General features: G+C 51.7%; 2 protein-coding genes across 4 annotated transcripts; one reads left to right on the top strand and one right to left on the bottom strand.

Moving 5' to 3' along the window:
* Positions 1-6: 6 nt before the first annotated feature.
* Positions 7-3,635, bottom strand: ALKBH2 (alkB homolog 2, alpha-ketoglutarate dependent dioxygenase). 3 transcript variants are annotated; one of them, XM_046640545.1, is made up of 4 exons: positions 3,586-3,635; positions 2,568-2,998; positions 1,360-1,558; positions 7-331 (listed from the first exon to the last, which is right to left on the bottom strand). In XM_046640545.1, the coding sequence occupies exons 2-4, from the start codon at positions 2,842-2,844 to the stop codon at positions 25-27; spliced, it is 783 nt and encodes a 260-aa protein (XP_046496501.1). In that variant the 5' UTR covers positions 2,845-2,998; positions 3,586-3,635; the 3' UTR covers positions 7-24. The 3 variants fall into 3 exon arrangements, with proteins under 3 accessions (XP_046496501.1, XP_046496497.1, XP_046496498.1); XM_046640541.1 differs by lacking the exon at positions 3,586-3,635 and adding an exon at positions 3,314-3,494; XM_046640542.1 differs by lacking the exon at positions 3,586-3,635 and adding an exon at positions 3,350-3,490.
* A 3,584-nt stretch (positions 3,636-7,219) lies between these two features.
* Positions 7,220-16,714, top strand: UNG (uracil DNA glycosylase). Its single transcript, XM_046638714.1, has 6 exons — positions 7,220-7,695; positions 8,238-8,333; positions 9,984-10,081; positions 10,741-10,829; positions 11,568-11,746; positions 15,557-16,714. The coding sequence occupies exons 1-6, from the start codon at positions 7,384-7,386 to the stop codon at positions 15,695-15,697; spliced, it is 915 nt and encodes a 304-aa protein (XP_046494670.1). The 5' UTR covers positions 7,220-7,383; the 3' UTR covers positions 15,698-16,714.
* The last annotated feature ends 1,694 nt before the right edge of the window (positions 16,715-18,408 follow it).

The raw sequence follows: 18,408 nt of genomic DNA, 5'->3' as shown, positions 1-18,408 counted from the left end.
AAGTACTAACTGTTAACAAGAAGTTTACTTTTTAGTCGGCACAATTTTACGAAATGTCAGATTGACCCGTGGAGCCAGAACCTTCTTCCGGACGGGGAGGCTGTGGTACCAGTGAGTGTTGGTGGGGGGGTTCATCATAAGTAAGCTCCCGTGGGCCAGCGGAAGCCTGACTGCCTCCACCCGCCGGGAAGGGTTTTTCCCTCGAGCATCCTTGTGCCGAAAGAAGAAGTCTCTGCAGGCCCCAAAGGACACGGAGGCGATAGGGCTCCCAGGAGCCAGCTCTCTCTCGTCATCTCGGTGCTCGCCAATGTGGTCTCGGCCATCTTTATACCTGCAACGGGAGAGCGAGCCCGTCCACGGAACAGCACCCCCCAAGGCGTGCCAGCAACTGCAGGGTCCTCGTTTCCTCATGATGCAGAACCGGGCTCCGAGCATGCTGTCCCCCCCAGGGCCGGAGGGCCGCCTCTGCTGCTACAGAGCAGCCGAGCCTGGAGCAGTTTCACTCGGTTACCTAGTCCTATTTGATCATACGCTTTACAACCTCACACACCCAAAGACTCTCCTTGTTGATCCACGTAAACCTTTATCGCATAAAATGGTTTCTCCCTCCACCTAGAGTGAAATCTGTGTTCCTCGCAGTCTGAGCCCGGCCCATACCCCCTGCCCCGAACCACTGCTTTCTGGCAGTATCCATGGGGTTTCCACTCCACAGACCCTCCGAGCTCCACGGCTCTTGCTCCACATTCTGTGTGGCTCACGCTCTGTCTCCATTCAGTTATCAGCTCAAATGTCACCACCTGACTGAGCCCTCCTCTGACCGCCTTCCCCTAAACCCGAGGTTGTCAACCAGGGCGGGTCTGCCCCCACCTTAGGGGACTGGGCAATGTCTGGAGAGCCTTCCGGTGCTATGACTGGGGAGGGGGCGCTACTGGCATCTAGTGGGTGGAGGCCACATCCTACGATGCCCAGGACGGCCCCCACCTCAGAATTATCTGGCGCAAAACAATAGCACTGCTGTTGAGAAACCCTCCCTAAACCCAGACCCCTTCCTCCTGGCCATTCTTAGTCAAATCAGCCTGGTTCATTTTCTTCAAGATACTTGTAAATGTCTGCAATGATCGTGTTTAACTGTGTGCTCATCAATCCTCTCTCACTCCCCACTGTGGCGTGAGCTCCACGCCTGCTCACGACTGACTGCTGGTGCGGTTCCTCTCCCACCTCCCTCGTACACTAAAGCATTATTTGTGGTACAAACGAATAAAATATGGTGGAATCCTAACCTCTTCCTTTTGGGAGAAATGGAAGATTTATAAAATTCAGTCCACTGGTCTAAAAACTACAAAATAGGCAGGGTGTCACCTGTTGACGAGCACAAAGTTGAAGGTCTTTCCAGTCACCAAAGAAACACGATCCCGGATGCGCTCCAGCACTGGGATCCAGGGCTTCGGGGACAGAGTGAGGCCCGAAAAGGTGTAGGTCAGCCCAGTGTCGCCGTACGTCGCCTGCTTCCTTGGCACGTTGTGCCACTTCCCAAACACCTGCACCCTGGCCAGTGCACCTGCACAAATGAAACATGGCAGCTCAGGAAACCAGGCAGGCGGGCGCCCCACACTCGTTCCCTAAGTATTCAGGATGGAAAGGGAAGAAAAACAGGAGTAACACTGAATGCCCTAACCCAGGACCCCCTTCTCGAAAATCATTACGGCTCAGCCAAGATGTTCACGTAAGAACAGCGATTCTCGTCCTAGGCTTAGAGAAACATGGTCTTGTCCGATTTCTTTAAAAGCACTAACTTAATTGCCTTACCTACAGGACAGGCAGAATAAAGAGGCTGAAATGCAAGTATGATGAAGTCAGGTCACACACAAGGGTGATTTTGCCAACTGTGGGGCCTAAGGTTGTGGGGCCCATGAAAGATGGAGCTAACGCAGCTCAGGCTGTAGGCTGGGGTCTCCTGTGGGCTCCTCTATGCCTCTAAGTGCCTGCCACATTGCACTGCCTCTCTGTGTGTGGTCCCCAGACCTGCAGCATCACCTGGAAACTCAGATGCTAGACTGCGGGGTGTGCCCAGCAATCTGAGTTCCCACAAGCAACAAAGTCCTCCAGGTGGTGCTGGGAACGCCTGTGCGCACGGATTACCTGGTTATTTGCCATCTCTCCTGTTTGACCAGGGGTTCTCAGCCTTGGCTGCACATTAGAATCACCAGGAAGCTTTCTAAAGACGCTGATGCCCGGGCTGCACCTCGAGCTACTCTGATTCAGTGGGTCTTGGGTAGAACCCAGCATCCTTTTTTCCTCCAATTTTCCCAGATGATTCTAATCAGTAGCCAGGCAGAGACTGGCTCTGGTCATGTCAGCTCCTAGTGGGCAGGCAATCCTGTTTTTTTCCAGTTTATATCCCAAGTGCCTAGCGAGGAGCTTGGCCCAGAGGTGCCCAGGGAATATGTGTTGAATCAGTTAACAAACTCATCAGTAACCAATGGCCCCCGAGTTCAGATTTCTCTAAATGCAGACCCCCAGTTCTATCCAACAAGCCTTCAGCACACGCCATGCAGTCCTCTGCTTACCTGTGAAATATTCCACTTCTTTCTCCAACTCCTGGAAAATCTCGTCTGCTTCGGCTTTGCCAAACAGGACTGTGTAATCGCAGTCCAGGCCCTCGGCTCGAATGCGCTGCCAGCTGAGCCCTGCCATGTCCACTCCGTTCTCCGGAGTTTCTCTCCTGGGCCTTTTCCTGCTGCTTTCCTCCCCGTCTCCCAATGCTGCTGGGCCTCCTCCGGTCTGCGCTGGCTGCCTCTTTCCCAAAAGGCCCCGGGGAGCGCTTTTCACCAGGAATCTGTCCATCCTGTCTCCACAAAGCAAAGACTTGGGAGCTGGTGCAGGGCAAAGACAGAGATTGCCCAGGGTCTCACCCAGATGCAAAAATCTGCTCGGTGGCAAAGTGGTGCCACAGCGGCACACCTCACTGTGTCTAAGTTTCCATGTTTAACACCATGTCCTAGAGAGGAAGTAGAGGACGTTAAAGCTGGAAGGGTCCCCGGGATGGTCCGGGGGCCCCCCACTCCTCTCCTGGCAATGCATCAGAATCAGCTGGCTATATTGCAAAAGCCCAATTGCCTGCATCCCACCCCCAGGAATCTGTTTTTAAAGAAACCACCCCTGGGAATTCACATGCCACCGGCAAATTTGGAAACTGTGTGATCCAAACGGTCACTTTTATAGATGGGGAAACTGACACCGGGAGAGGAGAAGGGGTTTGCTCCACGTCACCCAGAAAAGCAGTGTCGCTAATTCCTTCCCACCCGTAACTGACCGGCCCTCCCACGCCAGGATTAAAATAGGTAAGTACGGTGATCCTCAAATCGATGATTCTGAATCTAAATGGAAACCAGTTAAACGTGGTCAAACAGGCGCACGCCGAATTCTGATAGAAAAGAAGAATTTTGACTCGTGCGCGGGGTGGGGGAGGGGGTGGGGTTGGGGGGGGATGGCAGGGGTTCTCTTTAAAACCGCGGACAGCACCCGCGCAGCTCCCAGTCCTGCAAACGCTGCAGGGAGGGCGCGCAGGAGAGAGAAAGCACTCACCCGGCCCGCAGTACTGCTTCCGGGTCGATTTCCGACGCAAACCGAGAGGCGGGCGAATTTGCAAAACGAGGTGGTGGGCGGCCTCCTGGCGCCACCTGTTGGCCTTCCCGGCGCAGTGCAAGCACTGCTTGTTTCTATGTAACTGCTTGTTCTGCATCTCTTAAGGAACATCTGGGGTTTGGGAGCTGTTGTTCGGCGTCACCTCTCCCTAAGGATTAATTTGGCATTCTGACAGGGAGTTGGGTCACCGGCCTATTGTCGCAGATAGGAGCATGAGTTCTTGCAGTCCGACCCCGGCTTCCATTTCTGTCTCCTCCACTCCAACTGTGTGGCTCCTACAGGTCACTTAACCTCTCTGGGCTTGAATTGCCTCATCTGTACAATGGGGACTATAAAACATATGCCATGAGAGCCCCATGAGGATTAATTGAGAGGACGTGTGAGAAGTGCTTCCATGCTCTGAATAAATGTTCGTTTCTATTATTGCTCCTAGTTTTTGTTTACTGTCTTCCCGGATGGAATGGAAAGCTCCGTGAGGCTGGGGGCTTTGTTCTGAATCTCCTTAGTGTACAGTTCTGCAAGTCTTAACAGAGGTACACAGTTGGGTGACCACCACCACAGTCAAGATCCAGAACAGTTCTGTCACCCCACAAAATTCCCCCAAGCCTCTTAGTCATCAGCTGTCCCCCACTCACCCAGCCCTGGCAACCGATGATGTGTTTCCTGTTCCGATAGTTTTGTCTTTCTCAGAACTTCTTATAAATGCAATCATACAATATATAGGCTTTTGTGTCTGGCCTTTTCCACTTAGCATAATGCTCTTAAGATATTATCCATGTTGCTTGGATCAGTTGTTTGTTCTTTTTATTACAGAGGAGGCATCCCTTGTATGAATGTCCCCCAGTTTATTTACCCACTCGCCCAGTGAGGGGCATTTGGGTTGTTTCCTGTTTGGTGCAATTACGAGTAAAGTCACTATATCCCTTCAGGTACAAGCTTTAGTGTGGATATAGATATTAATTTCACTTGGGTAATTGCCTAGGAGTAAATAGACCTATACAGAAGCTACACATAGAGTCACTGGCTGGAAAATGAGGAAGGAGAAAGCCTTTCAGAGCAAGGGCACTGAGCTGAGACCTGCAGCTTTCCGAGCAGGAGACAGCGGTTGCAACGAGTAAAGGCCCGGCCAGGGACCAGCAAATGTGCTGAGAGCCAGATTCAGTTAACACCACAGTAGCGGGGGCTTCTGTCAGAGAGGGAAGCAGCCTTGCTGGCAGGGCCAGAAGCTGGGTTTTTTCCCCAAGCATATTTAGAAATGATCAGAGATTTTCACACTGAGGTATATGGGGTAACCAAGTTTGAAACGGATTCAGCTTGAACTAAAAAGCCTGACTTATGGCCTATCAAACATATGTTGATGAAAATAATCCATAACCAATCTATAAACGAAAATTTGGGTGAGTTTATTCTGAGCTTAAATCTTAGGATTATAACCCGGAAGAGTCTTTCCACAAAGGAACAGAGCACTCCAAAGAAGTGGGGGTATACAGGATGGTTATATACCCTCAAAGAGGGTGTTTCACATATGATTGAAATGTCCCTCCCACAATAGTCACAAGATTGCCCTGTCGGCACAGCACTTGACAGACACAACAGGTAGTGGGTCTGCTATCTTGCTGGGCGTAGCGGGAGGCAAGTCTATTGTCTCGAGCTGGGCGGTCACAGGTGAGCTCAGCAATCAGCTTCTAGCCTAAGGAAAGATGCTTAATCCTTAAGGAGACGCCTACGTTGGGAGAGGCAGGGAAGTTGCACCTTTATCTCAAGGGCCTTTGCTCTTGCCATAGGGAATCTCTAAAGCAGGTATACAATGCATGCTCAACGGCCTCGGTCAGGCCCTTTTGGAAAGACAAGGTCAGGCCGAATTAGGTTTACACCAAATAGCTTCCTCATATATTCCAATATATCCTATTACTTGCCATTTTTATTTGTCACATACGTTGTACATCTGCTTACCCATTAAAATAAAGACTGCACTCTCTTCAGACAAGAATGCTACTTCCCCTCTGACGCCCTATTGGTAACGCCCACAGTAGTCCCTTTCCTGACATGGAGGTCACGTGGACCTGCTAATTTGCAACTGAGTACCTCTTTGAAATTTTGATGAAAATGTATCCTGGGGGCGTTTAATATATGCTCTTTGTTCCAAGACGGTATATAACCACTCTGTACGCCCCACTTCCTCCAGGAAGGAAGGCCCCGGGCTAGTCCTCAGATCGGGCTCACAATAAACTCACCCCAATTTTGATTTATGGATTGGTTGCGAATTATTTGCGTCGACACAAACTATAGGAAGATTTTAACCTGGGGATTCTGGTGATGTAACTTACATTTCAAAAAGATCACTCTCTTAAGGAAAGAGGAGACCAGCTGGGGTTGTAGCCGGAAGGTGGAGAGCCGCGGTTGAATTCGGGCTTTATCTTGGAGGTAGAACCAAGAGGACCTGTTGATGGTTTGGATGTGGGGAGGGAGGGAAAGAGAAAAGTCCCGGGTGTATGGGGGGGTGACGGAGGTGGGGGAGGATATAGTGGTGACTTTTGGAGGATGACTACTTTAGACTTTGACATCCACGACCTCAACTAAAGTCTCCCTCAAACCTTACAGGTTAGCCACATGTCGGACCGCTCTTGGCATTAATTACTCGTCAGGAAAATAGGTAGCGGAAATTGAATGAGATAATAGATGTAAGAGCTCAATAAATACTATTTCAATGCCAATTTCCCACCCAGATAGCCTCCCAGGCAGGCACTTTTTACCGCGGAGAGACGCAAGGATTTGCCCCAAGGCAGACGGACGAGGAAAGAGCCTATGGTAATAAATGAAACAGTAAACACGGGAACCGAACAAAAGCACCCCGCCCGCCCGAACGACTGGTCCATGCCCCGCCTCCCCTAGGGGCGTCCTGGGCAGCCCCTCCCGCACATGCGCATTAGGCCCCTCGCCGCCCCCCGCCCAGACCCCGGTCGGAGCATGCGCGGGCCGCTTGGCGCCAACTGCAGACCGCCTCAGCAGCTCGAGTCTTGCGGGTCCCCGGTCGGCGCGCGTTCGCTCCCTCCTCGGCTCCAGGATGATCGGCCAGAAGACGCTCTACTCCTTCTTTTCCACGAACCCCACCAGGAGGCGACCTGCCCGCAGCCCCGAGCCGGCCGACCCGGGGACTGGCGTGGCGGCGGTGGCTGAGGAGAGCGGGGATGCGACGGTGAGGCGCGGAGGTTCCTCCCGTGGGGCCGGGGGAAAGGAGCGGGGAGAGGGCGGCGGGCCCCGCGCGACCGAGGGGTTGCGGGAACGCGCCGTGGACTCGGGACTCGGGCCTCGGCGGCCTCGGCTTCAGAACACCCTCTCCGCGTTCAAAACACCCGCCCCGGCGCCTGTCGGCGGCCATGCTGAGGGGCCAGCCAATGGGAGCGAGCCTCGGGGCCCGCGGCGTCAATCAGAGGCGAGGGGCCCGCCCTGCTCGGTGCGCCGTCCAATCAGAGGAGGGAGGGGGCGGGACTCCCGGGGAAGGGTTTTTGCCGCGAAAAGGCCACGTTGGGACGCCAGTGGCGGGCTCCGCGGGGCGGGGCGGCGGGGTGCAGGGCCCGCCTTCCCGCGAGCGCCTTGCTCGCAGCCCTTCTGCCCGCCGCGTTTTAGTACCAAATTCGAAATTCCGGGCAGCGGCCCGTTAGTCCCAACTGGGTTCAGCTCTGGATTCCCGGAGTCTGGTTTTGCTGCGACCTGCCCGGTGGGCCTGAAACCCCACAAATGGGCGTCTTCTGGAAAGGCCTGTTGGGGTGGGGGCGGAAGCTGCAGACGCCTGGGAGAGGCCCGCTGCAGCTGGTGACCCGCCTGTGCGGGTTCCACTTGCAGGCCAGCCCCGCCAAGAAGGCCCGAGCCGGGCAGGAGGACCCCGGCACGCCGCCCTCCTCGCCGCTGAGCCCCGAGCAGCTGGACCGCATCCAGAGGAACAAGGCCGCGGCCCTGCTCAGACTCGCGGCGCGCAACGTTCCCGTGGGTTTCGGCGAGAGTTGGAAGAAGCACCTCAGCGGAGAGTTCGGCAAACCGTATTTTATAAAGGTGAACGTGGGGCCTGCGGGCCTTTTGTCTTGTTAGTATAGCAGGCCAAGGCCACGTGTATACAATATTCCTTTGTAATCTCCCGTTTTGTCTCCATCAACGTCCTTTGCACGCTAAAGCGGTAAACTAAAGGCATGGTGTTTTGATGCGTGCATTTACAGGAGTTACTGTCTTCAAAAGGCTGTAAGATGATATCACGGCTTATTTTAATTCGTTTAGGTAGTCTGCTCTCCAGGAAAGCGTGGAATGGTCAAACCACAAACCGAACTGAATGAAACCTGGCTCAGGGAGGGAAAAAGGAAATCAGAGCAGCCGGGCCAATCAACTCTGACCCAGCCCAAAGAAAGGGGGAGGGAACCGAGTGAGTGAACAACATGGGTGGGGAGCAGGTACTGTATTTGTTTTTCCAGAGAATTTGGGTGTCAAACACGGCAAAGAGCTAGATAATATTTCTTCAAATAGCTTGCATTAGAAGCTTTCTTGTTGAATTTTCATGCTTCCCAGTGAGATCTGATTTTAAATCTGGTTTATCTTTAAATCAGCTAATGGGGTTTGTTGCAGAAGAAAGAAGACATCACACTGTTTATCCACCCCCACACCAAGTCTTCACGTGGACCCAAATGTGTGACATAAGAGATGTAAGTACAAGTTGCGAGTGAATTTTGGGAAGAGAGGGATGAGAATCCAATAGTATTTTTTAATTAGGGACACTGGAGTTAAGTCACTGCTCATAATTCAGTAATAAGTAAAATACTGAAATTGTGAGATTTGGTAGGCTATGTTTTAGCCTATATTTACTCTTCTTAACTTTTACAGTGTGCTGTTTATGCAGCAAAAAAGAAAAATACGTACATAAACCCTGTATCTATATGTTCTCTCTGAGGTTTTTTTGGTGAGGAAGATTGGCCCTGAGCTAACACCTGTGCCACCCTTCCTCTATCTTGTGTGTGGGACACCACCACAGCGTGGCATGAAGTTAAATGAACTAAGTCCTATTAAACTCAGCACTAGTTTGCTTCTCGCTGGGATAGTGTGTCCTGTTTCGAATACTGGTGATCACTGTAAATAGGAAGAATAAGAAAAGAGCGTGAAACTTCAGAGGATCAGATGGCCCACAGGGCCTCTTTGCAGACGAGCATGTGGAGGGTCAGGGAGGTTACACGGTTTGTCCAAGGTCGTCCTTCATCGAGGACCAGAACCCTGAACCCAGAAGCTTCCCTGCAGGGACAGGGAGCCTCACAATGGGAAATAGGCTGGGGACAGCGTGAGCACCAGCAGTAAGAACGGAGAGGTCCACAAAGGTTCCTGATCATGGGAGCTCCTGAAGCTGGATTTTAAAGGGCATATTGTATGTTGGCTTTGGAAGAAGATTCTGAGAAGGAAACCCATGAGCAGAAGCATGAAAATGAAGAGGCAGGCAGGCACTAGGTGGGAAGGACTCGCTGTGTTTCAATACCACTGTGACAATGACCTAATTTTCATTGCATCTTGCCACCTGCTCCCGCTGCCTTTTGACCTGACTTTATTCTTTTCTGGTTTCATCCCTTAGAGGATATAGGGGTACAGGCACCTTCGTATGCTGCTGCTGAGGAATTTAACTTGCTTCAACTCATTGAAGAGCAATTTGGCATATGTCTATGGAAATTTTAAATACACTTATCCTTTGACCAGCAACTCCACTATTTTGAATCTATCCCATAGAAATAAGAGCAACAGTATGTAAGGAGGTCTGTACTGGGATGTTTGCTGCATTGTTTTTTGTCATGGAGAATATAGAGAAACACGCTGACGGCCTGTCAGTGATAGAGCTCTCCGTTGACTTGAAGGAGGCCCAGCATGTATGACGTGAGAAATGCAAAAATGTAGGGCAGTGAGTACAAGAACCCCACTTCTATAGGTGATTAAAAATAGGTTGAATCAGGACAGGGTAGGGCTGAGCGGAGGGTGACAAACCATTTCGTATGTTTCTGGATGGTTCTAATTGTAACAAAGACATATCTGCTTTTGTAATTTGACAAATGAAACCCGTGAAGCAAAGTTGAGCCCAAAGTGCCTCAAACACGGATGTCAGAGAAGGGGCGAGGCAGTGCAGCAGGGCGATTGCGTGCAGGATGATTGGGTAATGGAGAGTGCTGCTGCCAGGTCGCCTCCTCCCTCGGGTTCTTGGCTGGGGCAGGAAGGGGGCTGCCCTTCTCATTGTGTCCCTTTGTCTAGGTTCCAGTCGGCCAGGTGTTGGTTTAAACTACCTACACTCTAGTACTTAACTTCTTGCCTCCTATTATCGACAGGTGAAGGTCGTCATCCTGGGGCAGGATCCGTATCACGGACCCAATCAAGCTCACGGGCTCTGCTTCAGTGTTCAAAGACCGGTTCCACCTCCCCCTAGGTACGATTGCTTTGCAGATGGCTCAGGGCCAATCACGATTACTTTGAGATAGGTACTTTGCAAATTACAGGGACACCTGTTTGGGGGGTTTTCACTAGCCTTTGGAGCAAAATTTCTCAAGCTTAGCACTGTTGACGTTTGGCGCTGGGTCTCAGGGGGAAAACTTTGTCCTGTGCACTGTAGGATGTTTAGCAGCACCCCGGGCCTCTGCCCACTAGATGCCAGTAGCACTGCCCCCCTGGTTCTGATGATGAAAGCTGTCTTCAGATGATGCCAGAAGTCCCCTGGGGACAAAATCACCCCTGATTACTAAAAACCGCTGCTTTGGAGGATTTTACATAATATGTACGAATACAATAAACACATAAAGATGTAACATTGTAACCAAGCATCAATTGGGAGGGGCTTCGTAACTCCTGGAGTCATTTACTCAGGTTTTCCAAAGTGCAACTCCCTAAATCCAAGCGCAGACCGAGGTAAAGGTCTCTGGCTGACTGAGCTGTCAGGAAATGGAGTTCACGTCCAGAATCAGTGCAGGTGTTCCCTTGTCCTCTCCAGGGGCTGGCTTTACGGGCTAATGCACATAACGCTGAGGGGACAGAACTTTCAGGACTATGCTTAAGATGCTGTTTTGTGTTTTTCTTCCGGCTTGCTTCTAGCTTGGAAAACATTTATAAGGAGCTGTCCACAGACATAGACGGTTTTGTTCATCCTGGTCATGGAGATTTATCTGGGTGGGCCAAACAAGGTAAACCAGCCGCTGTGGAAGTGTCCTGGAGGGTTTCAGCAGTCTTCTCCTTTCTGTCCGTCTTGCTCATGTTTGTGAAAGATTAGCCGTAAGGAACTAGAGCGCTCCAACAAAACGGCCAAATTTATATACATCAGAAAATGGGTATAAGTTTTACCCTGCAACCGATCGATTCTTTCATGTTTAACAGTCTGTTCCTCCTGGGTATTTTGAGTTTATCCACTTGACTGAACTTTGACCATCAGAAGGTGGCCTGACTTCTAATTTCACCACAAAGGCTGTGTTGTGTGTGTTTAATACCTATCTACAGAACTCCATTTTCTTCTTTCTTTTTTAACACGCTAACCAGGATAAGGAAAGACTGTTGACTCTTTGGTTTCTTGCAGTTACATTTTTGTTTCAGTGAAATGTCTTGGCCTCCTTTTGTTATTTTCTGGGGTTATTTAAGGTCGCTTAGGATGTATTTTTGAAACAATTCGTTCTGGTGATACAAACAAGGCGTGTTGACTGTTGGAAACCTGGAACAGGTTGAAAGTACAGAGCTGAAAGTAGAATGCCCTCCACTCTCGCCCAGAGGTAGACACCAGTCACATGGGGATGATTTCTCTATGACCTGACTCCCGCCAGCTGCCAGATTCCATCCAGAATTGGCTTCATCCTGTGTGAGCCCCTATTGTAGGCTGTGGGGTTGGTCGTCTTAGCCCACCTTTCACATAGTTCCCTGGTATGTCTTCGTAGGTGTTCTCCTACTCAATGCTGTCCTCACAGTCCGGGCGCATCAGGCCAATTCTCACAAGGAGAGAGGCTGGGAGGAGTTCACTGACGCGGTCGTGTCCTGGCTAAATCACAACTCAAAAGGCCTCGTGTTCCTGCTCTGGGGCTCTTATGCTCAGAAGAAGGGCATTGCCATCGACAGGGTATGTGTGTGTGTGCTTTTTTTTCTTTTAAGTAGTTTAAGCCTGTTTAGAGAATTCTAGGACTCCCTGCTCTGTGGTCTTGGAAAATCCATGACGTGGAATGAAGCTTATTTTCCCTTAAGACTATTATACTCAGGGTTAGGTTTCCCACTGGAAATTGAGCAGAACTCAGACAAGTGATACGAATGCCTGGTTGTGTATGAAGAAAGCCACTGGCCAACTCTGGTGTATGCAGTTAGTAATATTGGCGTAAACTTGCCATATACATAGAAAGATACGCAGGTCCCGGGAACCATTCATTTAAGAAACAGTGGAATAAGTGCTGAATAAGACGAGTTTCACGATTCCAAGAAATCTGAGAGTATACAGAACACACGAAGAATTCCCCTTAAACACAAATGTCACTTCGCCCATGAAAAGGCTCCCAGTGATAACCATTAACCCTGAGGTCTGATGGCCAGTGCGCGGCACCACCAACCAGCTCTTGCATCGCTGCCCTCTCTGCATCCTGGCCCCACTCGTTCCTTCTCGATCTTCTCCGTTTACTTACGGAGCACCTCCACACCCGCTTGCTGAGGTGAAAAGCCAGAAGTCTCCTGGAATCCTCTCCTTTCCCTCATGCCTTAAATCCAGTGCCTCCGAGAGTCCTCAAACATCCCAGGCCCACTGCTTCTCACAGGGACGCTGCTGCCACCCTGGGCTGAGCCCTCGTTTCTCTCCAGGGTCCCTGACAGACGGGAGATGAAGGGGGTTTGATAAACAGCAGAGTGGAGGAGGACAGACGGGGTGTAGGGGGCGTAGAAGAGTCAAGAAGGAGTGCTTAGCTTGGGCAGTGGGGAGAGACTGAATTGGGGCATGAGAGTGGGGAAGAAATACAGGGTAAATCCTACAGTAAGTGAAGCAGAGGGGCTAAGTGAGGTGACCGACAGTAGGGTCAGAGATGTGCAGATAACGGTCAGCTCCCTGCCCTGTGTCAGCACCAAGTCTGGCACTTTCTGTGCAGAATCACTTCATCCTCTCACAAGGGCTATGGGGAGAGGGATGTACGGACCCTATTTTGCATTGGGACTCGGAGAGATGAAGTCACTGCCTAGGATTGCAGTGAATTCGGAGCCAAGATGTAGCCTGTGCGGCAGCTTCAGGCTCTTCCTGAGCAGCCCGCTCAGCCGGGTGGGCTGTGGCATGAGCCCAGGGTGGGCCGCGGGTGAGTGGGGATGCTAAGCCAGTGACCGAGGTCCCGTCTGCAGACTGCACGCATGTGTCGGTCATCACCTCTGTTCTTCTTAGATGGAGATTGGTCTTTAGTTCAGAATTCAGGGTTTTTGTAGGTGGTAGATTCACAATAAAAAAGGAAAAAGGAGATGAAGGTATGTGGTGAGAAGTCTCCCATCCTCGTCCCCAGCTGGTCAGTTTCTTCCTGACTTGCCGGAGCACTGGATTCTCGTTTCTCGCGGCCCCTTCCAGTGTCGTCTTATGCACATGCCAGCAGCTAGCAGTGGACTGTGTAAGTCAGATTAAAAGGCCTCGTTTTCATAAAGGTTTGAGTGAAAGAAGATGATGCTGTTGGGTTTTTTCTTTTAAGGGACGGGAACAGTAGGAATGAATCTGGTGTGAATGACCAGCTGCTAAGATCTTATGGTCTGGGTGAGCCAGGAGTGTGCATAGGGGTGATTTCCAGGCTCTGCCTTGGGGAGGACAGTGGTCAGTCTCCCTCCTACTCAGTGTATTTGTCCTCTTTATTATTGTTAAATATAGTTCGGGTTGAAAGTAAACAGTTGTTAAGGGATTTTGATCCTGAAAACCAAGTTGTGGATCTCCAGCCCAGTGTGTCTCCGGGCCCTGGATCTGTATGCTCACCTGCCTCCGTGCTAGTGCCGCATGAGCACGCCAGATTCAACAGGTTCCAGAGAAATTGTCCTTTCCTCTTGCGTCCCTCACCAGACTTGCTCCTCTGTAGTAGCCAAGGCTCAAAAGGGCCACCATACACCCAGTTGCCCAACGAGAAATCAGGTGGCATTCTTGACACCTCCCTCGCTCCCTCTGTCTCTCCCCCTTCTCCCTCTCCCCTGCACCCTTTCTCCTCTTTCCCTCCTTGTCCCTCCAGTCAGTCATAGCCTCTCTTCTCTCTCTCCTGTCTCTGTCAAACCCACCCCTGCCTGACCACCATTGCCTTGGTTCAGCCCCTATCTGATCTTGCCTGGAGTGTTCCAGGGCTTTCGCTGTGGAAGGACGGCCTTGACTGGGGCTGACGCCCTCGGGTCCTGGGATGGCCCCGCTGCCTCTCAGCCACAGCGCCCCTCTCTCTGCTCTGAACTCCAGGCTGACTGAAGCGCCTGGACTTCTTGCTCTGGCCCCCGTCCCCGCCTGCCTTTGAGCATCCTGCTGCCTCTGTCCAGGATGAAGGACTTTTCCTTCCCCAGATGCTGGCTAACTGGCCCTCAGCACTCAGTGCCCCTCACGTTTCAGGGCCTGTACGCGTGCCGGTTGTCGTGCTAAGACCTTGACCTGCGTTACTTCTCAAGCTCTGTGCGCACGATCGTTGGTTTGTCCTTACACGGTACCTGTGTAAGCTGCATGCTGCTGTTCCCAACTTACAGTGAAAAGCGGAGTGCAGCTGAGGGAGGTTCAGAGACTTCCCCGTGGCCACACAGCCAAGGGGCAGAGCCGGGACTTGACCCAGGCCTTCTCCAGCTGGCCTCCTGGCTCTTGACCATGCTGGGCAGCCTGCCTGTAATTATGCCCCTCCTGGACCAAGCTCCTTGAAGGCGGGGATGTTTTAATACAATGATTTGTTAGGTGGTGTTTACTTAAAGACAGAAAAGGATAAAGAAGGAAACAGAAGTGGTCCATATGGCCCTGCTGAGTTAACTACAGTCAACATTTAGAAGAGCAAAGTATTCCATTTTTGTGGGGAGACAATTCAGACAGTATAGAACGGTACACGATGGAAAGGATGCCTTCCGCTGTTTCTTTCCCCTAAAGGAACCGCTGTAAATAACATCTGGCTATTCCCCCCCCCCCACCCCCGCTCCCCCGATTTTTTTTTTTTTAAAGATTGACAGCTGAGCTGACATTTGTTACGAATCTTTCATTTTTCATCTTCTCCCTAAAGCCCCCCAGTACATAGTTGTATGTTCTAGTTGCAGGTCCTTCTGGCTCTGCTATGTGGGCTGCCGCCTCAGCATGGCCTAGTGAGCACTGCTGGGTCTGCCCAGGATCTGAATCCGCGAAACCCTGGGCCACCAAGGCAGACCATGCGAACTTAACCACTCGGTCTGAAGGCTGGCCCCCCCCCAAATTTTTTGATGCAGTTAGTTGTCACTCTCCTTGCTTTTTCACCTGACATACTTTGGAGGTCTTCCCCTATCAGCATATGGAGCTCCGCCTTGTTCTTCTAGTGGCCACGTAGTGTTCCATTGTAAGAAATTTAGAAACATTTTTAGTTGGTTGCATGACACTGGATTTACATTGGGTGTTCCAGCTGTCAGCAGTGCTGCGGGAAGCTCCTCATTCCTGCATCTCTGTAGTTCTGTGCATCGTGCTGTCCTGTAGCACATATGATCTTAGCAGTGGAGTTGCTGGCTCACAGGATCCGGGCACTTAGACTCCCATAGGTGGTGCCTGACTGAAGGCTGAGACCGTCTGCTTTGCAGCCTCAGAGCCTAGCAAAGGCAGTGGCTTCTCGAATGAAGGAGTGAACGCGCTGATGCTCCAGTGTGGGTGCCAAGGGTGAGGACGTCCACTTCGGCACGTGGGGCGATTAAAGTCCCAAATGTGCCACTGTGTGTTCTTTCTCTTATTATCTTTCAGAAGCGGCACCACGTGCTGCAGACTGCTCACCCCTCCCCATTCTCCGTGAACAGAGGCTTCTTTGGGTGTAGACATTTCTCTAAGACCAACGAGCTGCTGCAGAAGTCTGGCAAGGAGCCCATCGACTGGAAGGAGCTGTGACCCTGCACCAGGGGCCTCCGGGCAGTTTTCTCTTTGCTACTGTTGAAGTACCTGTCGGTTGCAAAGTTGAATTGAGAAGATAATTTCCCTAGTTCTTAGTCTGCGTAAGGGGACAGTTTGAGTAAAGCGGCCGTGAGCCCAGCTGCCGAGCTTATCCAGCAGAAGTGGCCGAGGCTGTCCCATGGCCACATGTCTGCCTTTGCAACATGGCTTTGGCCTGACACGAGCCGTCAGCCAGAGCTCCTGGGAGAGAGATGAGGCCGTGTGCTCTCGCCTCGCTCCCTCTGCTGCCTGGTTCAGGAAGGCCGTGAGATAAGCGCCTCTTTGGACGGCCAGCTGCTGCTTGTTTTACCTGGTAGGTTAGACTTTAGCTTATAAGGTGTTGGGTGTGTTTATTTAGAAGGGCCCCTTTGCCCAGCTGGCCTTCCAGTCCTGCCAGGTACACTGCCCCTGATCCTCACAGAGCCTCAGGCCCCTCCTTGAAGGAAGCATGAGGACGACCTGCAAGTTTCCAGAAATTAGGCCTCACTTTCCTGAGTGTGGGAAGGAGAAAGTGGCTAAGGAATAATTCTTGGTGTGAGCCTTCACGGCCAGGCAGAGGCCGAGACTGGGGAGCTGGGTCTGGTTTATAGCTTCGACCTGCGGCTCTTCTAGGAGTAAGCAATGTGAGCTGAACAGCGAGGAGGACAAAGGGGGGTTTTGATTTTTTTTTTTTTTTTTAAGAGGAAGTGCTTTTCTCCTAGATGTGTCGTGAGTTGGGGTTCTTAAGGCAGCACAGACTGCCAAAAGCTTTTTTTATAACTAAAATCACTTTGGGATCTCTCTTCTGCAACACTGCCGGATTTTGCTTTGTAAAAATACGTCGCAGATTTGTATATATATTTTACTGTTCGTTTAACGATCTTTATTAGGTCGTCACCTCCATCCTAGATCCTGTTAGAGATGCGGCTTTGCTTTGAGTTGGGTTAAAAGAGTTAACCCTGCTGAGTTTCCTAATAAAAGATGGTTGAAGTTTCACTTTGTGCCAGTGCTCTAAGTCAGCCTCGTCTGGGCCCTGGGCGTCTGTGGACTCTTGGGCGCCCTTGGGCTGGGGAACAGCTTGGTCACCACGGAACTGTTGTAGGCATGAAGGGCTGTCTGTCTCTTCAGCCCTCACCTCTTCCTGCCTCTGCCCTCCGTCAGGCCTCGGTAAGCCCTGGGCCAGGTCCCAGGGAGGGGCGAGAACAGGACAGCAGCCAGCGGGCTCCGAGCTGGGTCCCACCCCAGTGAGGAGCTGCTCCCCTGCCCCAAGCTCTGTGGGGGCTAGACAGGGTCGAGGTCAGCTGAGACCCTAAAGGGGCCGTTTCCGGCTGGAAGAAAGCGTTTCTCTGGGCATCTTGGCTAGCCCTTCATGGCTGCGTGTCCTGCCAAGCCCTGGACAGTGCAAGGGGAGTTTTGCCCATCCTCCCTCTGCGTGTGTCTCCAGACTTTTCCCCAGGCATCTGGACTTGAGGTGTGAGGCCAGGGCACGGGGAAGACGCCCCGTTGGCCCGCTGACCTGCCAGCACTTGGCTGTAGTGGCAGGCGGACATCCCCATGAAAGGGTGGACTCCCAGATGTCAGAGGAAGGAAGCCGAAGGCTTGGGGGGCTTGCTCACAGTGCCTTTTGTTCAAGTGGGCCAGAAAGATGGTGTCCAGAGAGCGCATCTAGACCAGCAAACACCTTTCTCAGGAGGGTGGGACTCAGACCCTTTCGTCTTGCTTGAGAATGTTGCTTCCCCTGCGTCCCCAGTTTTCTGATGTCTGAAGGGCAGGGTTCATGATGCCCTCTGTCATCAGCGCCCTGGCCTCCACGAGGGGAGATGCAGCACAGACATTCTCGGCGCCCCGCCTTCCCCCGGTAGCTGTGGGGTCCTCCCCGGAGCCTCACCAGGGGCTCCTCATCCCTGGGAGAGAGGGGATGCTGTTTCTCTTTCTTAGGTGTTGCCACTTCTAGGAGACAGTCAGCTCTGAGTTACTGTAAGTGTTCAAAAAGCAAACGATGGTTTAAAATACATTGAACCCTAGAGGTGTCGTGACACTTTAAACAGAACACAGCAGCGTCTTTGTCATCAGTGACCCTCCCGCAAGAAGAAATATAAGTTTCATCATTGATCTTTAAGAAACAAGACTGAGGCTGATGACCCTTCAGTCCTGTCGTTGCACTTGTCTTACCGTGTTTTCGAGTTGGCTGTGCTTCCAGCGCTGGGTGGGCCAAAGTGAGGAAAAGGCAACGACTGGCCTTTGGGGGCTGGGCTCGGCACAGTTTATCTGTCAAGGGTCACATAGGAACTATTTTAGGCTGCAGCCATGCTGTCTCTGGCAACTACTCGACTCGTCAGACAGCTGCCACGTGCCCAATGTCAGAGGACGGTGGCTGTGGTCCAGTACAACTTTATGGACACTGAAATGGAGTTTAATATGGCTTGAACGTGTCATGAAATGGTTTTCCAGGCGTTTACCAGATGTACAATCCGGTGTTAGTTGGAGAGCCGTGGGGACACACGTGGTGGGGCTGTAATTTGTGGACCCCTGTTTTAGGTGCTCTCGCTCAGATGCCAGCAGTGACAGCCTCTGTCGTGTCCTCCCGCTGTCTGGGCACTTCTGCGTGGCTCACGGTGGGAGCACGTGAGAGCCCAGCCAGAAAGCACTCCTGTGTCCCCTTCTCAGGCCAGGAAAGCTGGGCTTTCGGA

Source organism: Equus quagga, chromosome 15, assembly GCF_021613505.1.
Source record: "Equus quagga isolate Etosha38 chromosome 15, UCLA_HA_Equagga_1.0, whole genome shotgun sequence".
Lineage (NCBI taxonomy): Eukaryota > Metazoa > Chordata > Mammalia > Perissodactyla > Equidae > Equus > Equus quagga.
Note: the sequence above shows the minus strand (reverse complement) of the source record. Positions and strands in the feature narration are given on the sequence as shown.

Bases quoted from the DNA above. Each gene is read 5' to 3' on its own strand.
- UNG (XM_046638714.1), top strand. From the start codon at position 7,384: ATGGGCGTCTTCTGGAAAGGCCTGTTGGGGTGGGGGCGGAAGCTGCAG. The intron at 8,334-9,983 runs GTAAGTACAAGT...TATTATCGACAG, and splicing joins AAATGTGTGACATAAGAGAT to GTGAAGGTCGTCATCCTGGG. The intron at 10,082-10,740 runs GTACGATTGCTT...GCTTGCTTCTAG, and splicing joins CCGGTTCCACCTCCCCCTAG to CTTGGAAAACATTTATAAGG.
- ALKBH2 (XM_046640545.1), bottom strand. From the start codon at position 2,844: ATGGACAGATTCCTGGTGAAAAGCGCTCCCCGGGGCCTTTTGGGAAAG. The intron at 1,559-2,567 runs GTAAGCAGAGGA...TCATTTGTGCAG, and splicing joins AGAAGTGGAATATTTCACAG to GTGCACTGGCCAGGGTGCAG. The intron at 332-1,359 runs GTGACACCCTGC...CTCCCGTTGCAG, and splicing joins AACTTTGTGCTCGTCAACAG to GTATAAAGATGGCCGAGACC.